The following is a 12,292-nucleotide window of genomic DNA, read 5'->3' on the forward strand; positions in this document are numbered from 1 at the left end:
CCCAAGGCTGCACAGCTCCACCAACCACCAGCGCCAACAGCTGAGCTTCCCTGATGCCGGGCACCATCCCAGCGTGTGGGCTGTTTTCGGGAGTGCTCCGAGCTGGGCTGAGCAGGCCCTTTAGGTCCGCTCCGTCGTCGGGTCTGGGACAGCCCTTCATGGCTCACTTCCTGGGAGCTCACGCCCTCCCTCCGGACTCAGGAAAGGTAACTCAGCACGCTCTGGAGCCTTGAGCCGCCCATCTATGCTGAACGCAGAGACCTCATCCTCCTCCTTTCTGGAAGCTGGCCTTTTCCAGATTCTGCCGAGTATCTCCCACCTCTAAGTTCAGACTGTGGACTGAACAGGAGATGGACATAAGCATCAACTCCAAGGTCCTGCAGGAAACACTGAGAACCACCTCAGGTGCTTACCCAAGGTTTCCAGCCGATGCCTCTCCCCCAGGAACTTCATCAGCTCCCCACGGCAACTGGCAGAGGTGACCATGTATGCACACAGCGTGCTGGGCATCGGCGATGACCATCTGGATCCCAAAAGCAGGGGCAGCTACAGTTACCATGGCTACCAAAAGCTGAGACAATTGGCTGCTTTGGCTGTGGAGACAGCTGACCTCTCAAGGTCCCTTTCAGCCCTGGGATTCTACAATTACACGGAGCCCGCTGAGACCATGTTTGCTACAAGAAAATAGGAGTCCTGTGACATATAAGCCTCTGGCACCGACAGCAAGGAATCTGTCAGAAGTATCTTAGGAGTCACCTTAGCGTTCATCCAAAGTGCTGAGTCACCAGGCTGCCTCGGACACATCATTAAGCAAAGCTTTGCTTTTTTTGGTAGAGCACTTGAGACTTTTTACAAAGGGCGCCTGCTACCACCACGTCTACTTCTTCTTCCTCTTACAGCTCTGACCAGTCACTTGGACAGATGTTTATTCCGCATTGTGGCCAGAGAAACAGCCCAGAAAAACTTGCGTCACTGGGCGCAGAGGGGCGTGCTCCCTCAGACAGGACGCATGGATCACGAGCCTTCTAAGAACAGGAGGAAGGAAGTCACTCATAAAGGAGGCAGACGCTAAACCGCCACTCTGCCTTCCTCTGGGAGTCCTCTGCCTGCAGGACGTGGTTCTCGCTCCACAGAGGGGATGGAGAGCTCATTAAAACTCGACTACAGAGCTCCCTGCCTTCCTGAGACAGGACAGAGCGGGGCAGGGGCCCAGCCAGCTCGGCATCCCCCTCCCCGGTGCAGCCACAGGCCTGGCTGCACCCCTTTCCAGACCGGACCTCCGGACAGGGAAGTCTGCGGTATCTATGAGCCTTCCGAGAGCAGGAGACGCCCAGCAATCAGTGTGGCCATGCGTAACGCAAACAGCAGCCGGTCTTGCCTTATGTCTGCTGGAGGAAGCTGCGTGTTTATTGGATGTTTGGGGATCTTTAAAAACTGGATTTCGTAAAGATTAGATCAAAGCCTTTATTACACTTTATTCCTCCTTCAAACAACCTGCCTCTAAACCTCCTCCCTCCCTCACCCCCAACCTGTGACGGCAAGGCTTCATGGGTATCACTTTCACTGGACAGGGGTCACATCTAATCCGGCCACACAAGACCGAAAAGCTACACCAAGACACACCACACGCAGCAAACCTCTACATTCCGGCACCCCACTCAGGATCTAGGCAAAAGGCTGGCAGCGCAGGCTCTGGAGCCAGAGCTCAGGCACAGAAGAGCCGAAAGCCTGACCAGCGTGCTGAGCTGGGCCCCGCTGCTGCTACCATCTGGTGAGGCTCTCACATGTGCTTCTTCTCTCTTCTCCAAAGGCAGGGGGAGGCCACCTCCAGGTGTGTGTGGGTTTGATTAAGGCTTTGGCTGTGGTCTGTTGATACAGGAAAATACTTCCCGGGAATGCTGTCTCCTAAGCTCCCCATCGGAACCAGAGTATTTTCAAAAATGAAAACATTGAGCGGAGAGGTGGAGCCGAAATGCTGGTGCAGAGCCCATCATGTCAGAATGGTGTCGTCCACCTGCTCCGTGGAGTCGGCCTGGCTGGCCAGCTTCTTCAGCGACCTGCGGTTGCACTCGTTCAGCACCTCTAAGCTGGCCGCGTCCAGGATCTTAGAGAGGGACTGTGGGAAGATGCAACGAGGAGACAGTCAGAAACGGGGCTTCCGGTTTCTCCCACCAAAGACAAAAATGCGTGGTAACCTCAGAATGAGAACCCGAGGGCGTCGAGGAAAACCAAGGAAACCGCCCCCGAGCCCCCGTGGCGAGGAAGGGCAGTGCTCAGTGCTGTGAGGGTTGCCTGGCGGAAGGGACGGAGTGAACAGGAATCTGGGCGCCCGGCTGGCATGTTTCAGAGGTTTGGGTGCCACGTGAGACTTTATTGGAAGGGTGGGCTCTGTTGCTAAGAGAAGTCTGAACACTACAGGGAGAGAATGGTTTCCGGCATTAGACCAGTCCTGATCCCACCCTGTCCCTCCATGCTCATGCGCACAGGGTGTGATGTTCGAGAGGGTCGCGCAGAAGACCTGCAGGACGAATGCCCACAGCGCCCCCGGGAGGCACGCAGCCCGGGCTCCCACCTGAAACACCTCTTCGCCCTGTCTCATCTTGAGGAGGTTGACAATCGCCTGGTCGCTGTAGGCCCTGACGACAGTGTTCTTATCCTTGGTGTTGTCAAGAAGGGCCTTCAGGATGGGTTTGATGGCTTGGGGGTCCAGGGGAGGCAGCGGGTCCTTGTTTGCCCACCAGATCATCTTCTCAGCCACCAGCCGGATGTCGCTGGACGGGTTCTGCAGACACTGAAGAGGAACACAGGCTGTTAGGCAGGCGCATCCCATCTGTTTCTCCAAGAAGCCCAACGTCCGCCCAGACACTCACTTCATCGTGGAAGCTGACCCTCTGCTCCCTTTTGACGCCTTCCCTCGCATGGGAAGGGACAGGGAGTGACTCCTCTCCTGCCACTCTCCCCTCTGCTCACTGCTCTTGGCTCACACTGAGCTTTCGCCTCCTCACACATACCACTTGCCTTCCTGCCTCAGCCCTTTTCACTGGCTGGTCCCACTGCCTGGAACGTGCCTGCTCCAGAGCCTCACGGGTGGGCTCCTTTGCACACATCCTTCCCATCCTTCGGGTCTCAGCTGAAATGTCAGCTTTCAGAGGGCTTTCCTGACAGCCCCATCCCCCAGGCTCTCTGTGCATCTCCAACTCCAGGGATCCTGTCTGCCCGTTTCTCTCTACACCTCCAGGTCCACCCGGCAGGCTGCACAGCGGGTCCTGAGTAAACAAATGCTGAGGAACAGCTGCAAACAGGGCCATGTCCGCACACGGCTCCCTCTCATCGGGCGGCGAACTCAGCAGGGTTCTGGGGTCTGCAGGGTGGGGGCCATCGCCCTTTGGAACCTCACTATCAAAGCAAGGTCTGTGCACCCACAGCACCGTCAACGCCTGGGAGCTGGTTACAAAGGCAGAGCCTCAGGCTTGGCCACATCTCTTAAAGGCAGTTCTAGTTCTTTCTTTTTTGTTTTTTTTAATTGACTGATTTGAGAGAGAGAAACAGATTTGTTGTTCCATTTACTGGTTGATTCTCATATGTGCCCTGACTGAGGATCAAACCTACATCCTTAGTCTATCAGTCTATCGGGATGATGCTCTAACCTACTGCACTGCCTGGCCAGGGCCACAATAGCCACCTTCCTAAGTGCCATGCCAGCTAATGTGAGACAAGGGAAGAAAGAGATTTATTAAAATTTGGTCCCAGATCTGTCCCTAGTTTTATAAATTCAGGATGCCTAAGAAAAAAAAAAGAAAAAAAAAGCCTAAAATACTAGCTCTTGCTTTGGGGCCGCAGGTCTGAGCTCTGACAGGAAGCTGGGCACTCACCCAGAGAAAATGCACCAGAACCACGCCCAGAGCTCTCCGCCGCCGGGAGCGCACTGGCCTGGGCGCAGGCCGGTGCTCTCGCGTCCTGGCCTCCGCACGGCAGGCCAGCCCCTCACCTTAATGAACAGGCTGGAGAGCTTTGCAGGCAACTGTCCTCCTGTCTCGATGTGATGCTTCATCAGGAAGCCCATGCCCCGGACGCCGCTCACCGCGATGGGGATCTGTGGAGGGAGGAGAGAGCTAGACAGGACAGCACCGGCTCCCTCCTTGGGGCAACGGGGCCAGGCCCAGCCTCATTCCCAGGAGCGGCCGGGATCCTGGCCTTGCACCTCCTCAGCCCTCTACCCAAGGCTGCCCTGGCTGCGAGGCAGAGGAACAAAATGCGCATCACTGGTTCCACGTACAGGAATCAAAGACTCTCCTTAGGAGGGAGCTCTGGATGCTTCAACCAAACTCCTCACTGTTTAGACAATGAAACTGGGGCCCAGAGAGCAAGTGCTGGTCCAAGGGCACAGCAAGTTACCAGAAACGATAAAACTTGAACCAGGCCTCTGATACTCGCTACCCAGTCTGGGTCCCTCCCCACCCCAGCTGTGCCGGCGAGGCTCTGGCAGAGGAACTTTGCTAGGGGAGGGGAGGCCGTCTGCTGCCCCGAAGCCTTACCCTGTCCGCCACGGCATTGCTGAGGATCATGTCCTGAACTTCGCCGCTGTATTTGCCTGCGCAGAGTCTGCTGGGAGCCACGTTCACAGCCACGGCGAGCGCCAGGCTCCGCCCGTGCCGAACCATCCAGTCAATGCCAGACACGTCCGCTGGGGGAAGGACACAGGGGGTCGCCCTGTACTTTACAGCAAGCCTTCCCCAAACCTCGGGCCCGCCCCACCTCTGAGACTAGAGGGCACACTGCACATGGGCCGCCCTGCCCCAGTGGCATGTTAAGGAGAGGGTCGCCCCAACCGCTTCAGCCTGGCAGCTGTGTCCTTTGAACAGACACTCAGGGCCACAGGAGCACTGGAAACCCCATTTTGCTTCAGCAGCTGGAGTCCCAAGGAGAGGCTAGTGCAGCTGCCAGACCCTCTGAGGGAAAAGGAGGCACACCCACAGCTCCCTGGGCTGAGAGCCCCCAGAAGAAGTCCCCACGTGCAAGACCTACCCAGCAAGTACTGCTGGAGGACGGTGCCAAGCTCCTCCTCCGTCAGGAAGGCACACAGCTCCCCGAGGCAGCCGGCCGAGGAGATGCGAGTGTTGTCCTGATAGAGCAGAGAAGGGACTGAAAGGTGGTGCGAGCCACCCTCCAGCTCCATCGTCACCACGGCAACAGTGCCAGGACAAAGGGCAGGGAAGGACAAAGCAACTCAGGCCCTCGGCTGGGGCTGCCATTCACTACAAATGCCACTTGATGCGGAGTGAAAAAGTACACCCCAGCACTCCACTTAATTACAGAAACTCCCGTGTGGGCAAAGGGAAATCTCCATCATAATAGCAGTAATGACTGTATTTCCACAGCACCTTTCTTCTCAGGAAGTCTGAATGCTTTACACTATTATCTCAATTACTATCAACAGCCCTGCGAGAGGCGGGGAGGCGCAGGGAGGAGGCTCCTGCCCACACAGCTGGAGAACGCCTCAGCTCCGACCCCCCAATCGTGTGTGTCCATAGTGAACTCCTGCTCTCACTCTGTCAGTGTGCCACTGCCACCTACATTACATTAGGGTTTTCACAGGAAGTCACGCTGGAGTCACTAGTCAGTCCAAGGAAGGTAAGTAAAGGTCAAGCATTTGCTGCTGAAATCCAAGCCAGACACACAACGGCTCCTCCCTGCCAGCTAGGGATGGGACGCGGAGCGAGTGGAGCTGAGGTGCTGTGCTATCAGTAAGTGCCAACCTGCTGTGCCTCCCCAGACACCAACCAACCAAGGACTCAGTGCCCACAGGGAGGCTAATGCCAGGCCGGCAGCGTGGATTGCCCCCTCCGATCCCGAGGAAGCTCTGAGGGGAGGAGGTGGTCTGCAGGCGCTGGGGCCTCTGAGCTCCCAGAAGCCAGGTGCCCGGCGGGGCCAACGGCTCTCTGACGCCCACACTCTCCAACAGGGTCTATTTGAGGCTCCACTGTGGTGAGATGCAAATTGGCTTCAGTGCTCACTTTTGCTTGCACTGTTTCGGGTCCTGTGAAAACCTGGACAGACTATGACCAGAGGAAAGCGGTCTCCCTCCCATCCGAACCCCAGAGGCGGACCCTGCTCAGACAGCAGGCTGGGGATTGGGCCAGGAGGGAGGGGACGGGACAGGTACAATGGCCGCCCATGTGGGGGCTCACAGTGGACACGTGAACCCGAAGCCTCTCCAGAGATTAGCCCCACAGATGGCAGTCAAAGAGCACAACGGAGGCTGCTTGTCGACGAGGAAGGAAAGTTCTAATCCACAGACTCGGCCCCTACTGGGCCTGTCACGGTCAACAGACGCCTCCAGACGGACGAGGGAGGACCACATTCACAGGATTGTGGCAGAACCAGGAGTCACAGGCTCCGACTCTGCTCTGACTCCACCGCTGGCTCCGTGTGGCCAGGCAAGTCTCACTCTCTCCAACCGAGCTGAGACCTCCCACGGGACAGACGCAGGCAGTTCCCTGAGGGCTGTGCCACACTTCAGTCACCTCAGGCTCACCCTTCACTCTGCAAGTGTTTCCAGAACCAATAGATGAAGCTTTATTTTACAAATGGGGAAATGAGGGGCAGAGGAGAGTGACTTGTTTAAAATTAAGAGAGCAAATTCATGAGTTATCTGGGACTTTAAAAACCTTACTTTTTTAAATCTATAACAGAGTCTTGCCGGGCCAGTGTGGCTCAGTGGTTGAGCCCCAACCTATGAACCAGGAGGTCCCTTGTCCAATTCCAGGTCAGGGCACATGTCCAGGTTGCCAGCTCGATCCCCAGTAGAGAACGTGCAGGAGGCAGCCGATCAATGATTCTCTCATCATTGATGTTTCTATCTCTCTCTCCCTCTCCCTCTCTTCCTCTTTGTAATCAATAAAAAATATATTTTAAAAAATTAAAAAGATATATATTTATATATACGTTAAAAAACGAATGGAATCTGAATATCAATACCACCTGCCTTGTCACGCACACAACCAAACGGTAAACCATACAGAATGATGCCAATGTCAGAAATGACTGCTGACCAGTCAGCAAGTGAACCAAGTTCTTCTGCAAAGCAGAGATGCCAACCACAGAAGAGCCCACCAGCCCGCCCCCCTGCAGCCGTACCTCGTCATGTCCCAGCATGCTCAGCAGCAGCGAGACGATGTTTTTCCGGATGGCTGCGTCCACTTTGGCCCCGGCTCCCTGGATCACAAACCTCAGGGCCTGCAGCATGGTGTCCCTGCAGAACCAAGGCTCTCCTTCACCGCCGCTCCCTCCAGGGCGTGGCCCGGCCCAGGGCTGCCTCAGCAGCGGCCACAGCACGCCCCTGCCGGCACCTCACCTGACACCCGGGTCCTCCATGGCACGGACCCCGTTCAGCAGCTCTGTGAAGAGGGGGTCCACCTTGATGTGGATGGAAATAAGCTTCCCCAGCGCGTCAGCGGCCTTCAGGCGCACCCCCCGGTTGGAGTCCTGCAGGGCTTTGGTGAAAGTGGTCTGCAGCTGGGGCAGGAAGGGCTTCAGGGCGATCCCAACCTGTGAGAAAACCCACACCAAAGCAGTGAGTGGAGGCCGCGCGTGCCACAGGCAGGAAGCAGAGAACTGGCCAGCTCTCACACAGGCCAGGAACAGGTGGCCCGTAAGAGGACAGCCAGGCACAGCCAGGGCATGCGCAGCCTCCTCCTCTATCTTTAGCCTCCTTCCCTCACAGGAAAGAGAGGAGGCTTGGTGGGGAGCGCCCCCACTGAGGGAGCCGTCAGCGTGGCTAAGTGGAGGCCTGTCCACGTGAGCCATGTCTGGGAACCTCGGATCTGAATACACTGAGGAGCAGGGAGGCAGCCGTCAGCACCACTGAAGAACCATTCCAGTGCCAAGACAGGGAGACGAGCTAGGTGCATAAAGGGCAGTACCACCTGCCGAGCACGTGGCATTTACCTCCCAGAACAACCCTATGAAGCAAGTGACCCCCGAAAGTCACCCCTGTACACACGGTCAACTCTGTCATTAAAAACCCAGTGTAGCCCAGATGGTGTGGCTTGGTGGTTGAGCATCAACCTATGAACCAGGAGGTCACGATTCGATTCCATATGCCCTGCCTGGGTTGTGGGCTCGATCCCTGGTGAGGGACATGGAGGAGGCAGCCAATCGATGATTCTCTTTCATCATTGATGTTTCTGTTTCTCTCTTCCTCTCCCTTCCTCTCTGAAGTGGAGTTCTTCAATATATATACTTAGTGGGCCGGGACCGGCTTGGCTCAATGGATAGAGCGTCGCCTTGGGGACTGAAGGGCCCCGGGTTCGATTCCGGTCAAGGGCATGTACCTTGGTTGCGGGCATATCCCCAGTAGGGGGTGTGCACGAGGCAGCTGATCAATGACTCTCTCTCATCGATGTTTCTAGCTCTCTATCTCTCTCCCTTCCTCTCTGTACAAAAATCAATAAAATATATTAAAAAATAAATAAATAAATAAATAAATATATATATATATATATACACACACACATACACACATACACACATACACACACTTAGTGGCCAGATTATTATGCACTCAGAGATCATAATAATCTGGCCACTCTGTATAACTGAGCAGTGTATAGTGTGAGTCAACAGTCCCAGGTCTCAGCACCTCTGCTCTGCTGTTTCCTCATAAGCTGTCACTCTCTGCCCATGACACCCTGGACCAGCCTTCTGCAGACAGATCTGTTCTCTCACATCCCCCGGACGAAGAGGATGAACCCATCAGTCACTTACCTTGGCCAGCAAGAGGCTGAGTGTCTCGAGCAGAGCCGCCTTCACGTTCCAGCTGAACCGGTCGCCCAGGATGCGAATCAGAGGGCCAGTGATGCTGACCACGGAGGGCCTCAGGGCGTCAGCTGAGGTCAGGCGGATCACCAAGCCTAAAGCTTTAGCTGCTTCCTCTTTCTGCTCTGGGCTGCCAGTCAGCACTCCCTCCCGCAACACGGGAAGGATGGATGTTACGCCCTGGCAAGAGAATCACATGCGAGAGTCAAATCTCCAAGGCACTGAGCCCAGGTGTCCGCCCACCGGAAGCAGGGTGCTGTCAGCCGCCCTCTCCATAATTCCATGGGAGAGACTGATTGGCTGCCAGGATCACAGCCAAGAGGGTGCTGGCTGGGGAATAGTCATAACTTGCTGTGGCCAGAAGATAAGAGCCCCGACTGGCCTATCACACAGGCACATGCACTGCTGTCACCTTTGTGACTCACCCCCAGCTTAAACCCCGTCCCCATGTGGCCACCTCGGGAAGAAACGCGCTGTCTGAAGGTGCAGAACAGCACCTGGGCACGGTCAGACGGACACACCACTGCTCCGGTGCCCCACGCAGACCTGGGCCTGAGCGGAGAGGCCCAGGAGAGCCGCTGCCCACAGCACTCTGCGCCTGAGCCCTGATTACCTTCTTGGGGAGGCAGAACCCTGGCACGTGCTCGCCTTTGCTCTCGTTCCCTATGAACCGGATTTCTTTGTGGAGTTCTTCAATTAGTGCCAGCTGGTTGCCAGCATCCAGCTTCTGTGGGAAGCCAGGAAAAAGCAGAGAGGCCGTCAGAGGTAAAGCAGAGCCCTCCCAAGACTGCTTGGAAACATGATAGCAAGGGGGAGGTCTGGGGGAGCACAGAGGAGGCTGGCCATCAGCGGGGATGTTGAAGCTAGGTGACAGGTACACAGGGGTTATGTTAAGGGTCTAGTCTTATAAGCATCTGGAACTGTCTACAGTCAGAAGCTGGCGGAGGGGTCACGGGCCTGACCTTGGTGATGGCATTCAGAGCATCCCAGCTCTCCTCAAGAACCACAGGGTTGGAGTCGTTGAAGAGGCGGATCAGGCCCGAGACCAGGCTCCGCAGGTGGCTGGTGTAGTCCGCCTTCGAGCGGGAGCAGTAGATGCTGAGGATGATGGCGGCGGCCTGCCGCATGCCCACCTCCGGGCTGCGGGTGGCTTCCAACAGGTCCTCGATGATGATGCGGTGCCCCACGTCGTCCTCTACCGACAGGATTACGGCCTGACAGTTGGCCATCTCCTGGAACCACAGGGGACACCTGGGCTGAGCACGGCTCCTCCGAGGCCGCCCGTTGGGGGCTTGAAAGCTGGCGGGAGTGATCGTGACACTCACCAGCTGCTCACCAGGAGTCCCAAGCTTCTCCTTCAGGGCCACCATGACCGCCGGGAGGATCACGCCAAGGTGACGGGTCAGGGCGTCGCCTGCCACCGAGGAGAGGAAGGCCAGCACGCGGGTATTGACGGGGGGAGCTGTCAGCTGTGGAATGATGAACTCCGTCAGCCCAAGGAATGCTGCCTGCTCCATGCTCCGCAGAGCCCAGGCTGCTCCTCAGGGCTGTGTCCGCTCCAGGGCGTTCTGCACCCACCACCTGCCTCCCCCAGCATCCGAGTGCAGAACGGGTCTTCACGGAGGCCCAGGAATGCGGCTGTCTAGGTTCTGGGTCAGAGGGGGTTGGCACTGGTGGGCTTTACCTTGGGCACGAGATAGGGCAGCACCACACGACTCTTGATGGCCATGACTTGCTTCAGACCGTCCAAGGCGAACTCGGACACCTCTTCATCATCCTGCAAAGGGCCATGGGGGCCACACTGAGGCGCTGGCTCCTGTCCCCACCTCTGCTGTCTGGACCAGCCACCACCGACTTCCTTCTCCACTCTGTTCCCTCCTCCCACTGCACCCACATTCACTGGCTGTCCAAGGAGAAGAGAGAACTCAATCTGCTACCACTGCACCCAGCTTCCTGTGCCCATCTGCGGCTGCCTGGCACCAGGAGGCCCCGAGTTTCGCTTTCTAAGAGACAGTAAAGCCGGCCTGTAGGTGTGCGGAGAGCCACTCACCAGCTGCTTCAGCAGGAACGGGAGGATGTCCTCCAGCGCCTGGTGGCCGATGGTGGAGTGCAGCTGCTCAAAGGTCTTGGCCGCCGCCTCTCTGACCTCCTCCAGCGGGTCACACAGAGCCTTCCTGGCCGTGGGCACCAGGGACTCGGAGAAATACAGCACCTGCAACAGCACAGGCGTGTGCCTGGTACAGCAGAGGCAGGCAGGGAGCGGAGGCAGGCGAGGACGGGCGGTGAGGACCTCAACCCAGCCAGGCCACCCCCTCTCCCGGGGCTTTGAACTCGGCTGCTTTCTGGGAGAAAGCGCCAGTCTACAAAAGCAGAGGGGGGTACTTCACTTGCGAGGAGTCTAAACCCACGGACCCACTGGCACCTGATTTTTAAGGTGAGTTGTACTGATACTCTCCATCTCTTACAGGATCCAAATTCCTTCCCACAGGGAGGCCTACTGACGTGGCCTCCCTCCCCCAACTTGTCCCTTTGCCTACCCTCTCGAAACACCACAAGCTCTTCTTCAAGTTCAACTCAAAAGCTTGCTCCTCTGTGAAGCCCCAGGACTACAATGGGGCCAAGGACACTCTGCCCACTTTAGCTGATGCCACCACAGCTAAGCTCTCTGCGAACTTAAGCCTGGTTACACGTTGGCCTTGTCACCTGCAAAGCCTCCGCCCTCAGGGGGCGCGGGAGCTACTCGATGAATCACAGCTCTATCTGGCGACAGAATTGGTTTGTATTCTTTGCCAAATGCAAATACAAACCCCAAAGGTAATACTTATACTGATACACACGGGAGAAAGAGTCAATCTGTGAGGGTGCCCTGGCTAAGTAACTGGCCACATGCTTACATGTCTGACTGGCCACCCACCTCACTGCTGTGCTGCTTTCCTCCTAGTCGACAGCCTGTGTACACATCCGACCTATCCCCAGGAACGTTTTGGGGCCAATGACCTTAGGAAGTAAGGTCAGTGGAAAGGACTCCAAACCTCTTGATTGATCTCGCTGCTATGGAAACAGTACCACTGCTGGAGACAGTATGTTCCCGCCCACCCAGCACTTCCTCCCATCTGCTCTGCTCCCTCAAAGGAGCAAGTCTTATAAGCACCTCAGCTGTCTACAGTCAGAAGCTGGCTGTGGGGTCAGCAGGCCTGACCTTGGTGATGGCACTGAGAGCATCTAAGGACTGTGCGCCTTCCTTCTCCCCCGCTCCTAACCACCCCTGCTCAGGGCACCACACATCTTAACTGAACTAATACAGAGACCCAAAAGGGATTAATAGAGCAACCTCAAGAATGGTGAGAAAAGGATCATCTCCAATTTCCAAAGGCCACTCAAGGCCTCAAAATTGCTTAGTTTTTAGCCAGAAACTCTGACAGGAAAGCTGAAGAGGGAACTCCAGTCTCCACGGGCCCCGCCGGCAGCACCCTCT

The 12,292-nt window shown here is 56.5% G+C and overlaps 1 protein-coding gene across 1 annotated transcript in view; it reads right to left on the reverse strand.

Moving 5' to 3' along the window:
- Window positions 1-1,450: 1,450 nt before the first annotated feature.
- The window catches only part of GCN1 (GCN1 activator of EIF2AK4), a 56,578-nt gene continuing 45,736 nt past the window's right edge, over window positions 1,451-12,292 (reverse strand). Inside the window, exons 46-58 of the mRNA XM_084868236.1 lie at window positions 10,868-11,029; window positions 10,502-10,594; window positions 10,143-10,286; window positions 9,780-10,049; window positions 9,431-9,544; window positions 8,767-8,997; window positions 7,355-7,548; window positions 7,138-7,252; window positions 5,026-5,122; window positions 4,536-4,684; window positions 3,989-4,093; window positions 2,573-2,791; window positions 1,451-2,116 (exon numbers count right to left, since the gene is read on the reverse strand). Coding sequence (XP_084724362.1) covers window positions 1,991-2,116; window positions 2,573-2,791; window positions 3,989-4,093; window positions 4,536-4,684; window positions 5,026-5,122; window positions 7,138-7,252; window positions 7,355-7,548; window positions 8,767-8,997; window positions 9,431-9,544; window positions 9,780-10,049; window positions 10,143-10,286; window positions 10,502-10,594; window positions 10,868-11,029 — 2,019 coding nt within the window. The 3' untranslated portion in view covers window positions 1,451-1,990. The remainder of the gene's footprint in view (window positions 2,117-2,572; window positions 2,792-3,988; window positions 4,094-4,535; window positions 4,685-5,025; window positions 5,123-7,137; window positions 7,253-7,354; window positions 7,549-8,766; window positions 8,998-9,430; window positions 9,545-9,779; window positions 10,050-10,142; window positions 10,287-10,501; window positions 10,595-10,867; window positions 11,030-12,292) is intronic.

The sequence above is a fragment of the Pipistrellus hanaki genome (assembly GCF_964339955.1).
Source record: "Pipistrellus hanaki genome assembly, chromosome: 19".
In the NCBI taxonomy this organism is placed as follows: domain Eukaryota; kingdom Metazoa; phylum Chordata; class Mammalia; order Chiroptera; family Vespertilionidae; genus Pipistrellus; species Pipistrellus hanaki.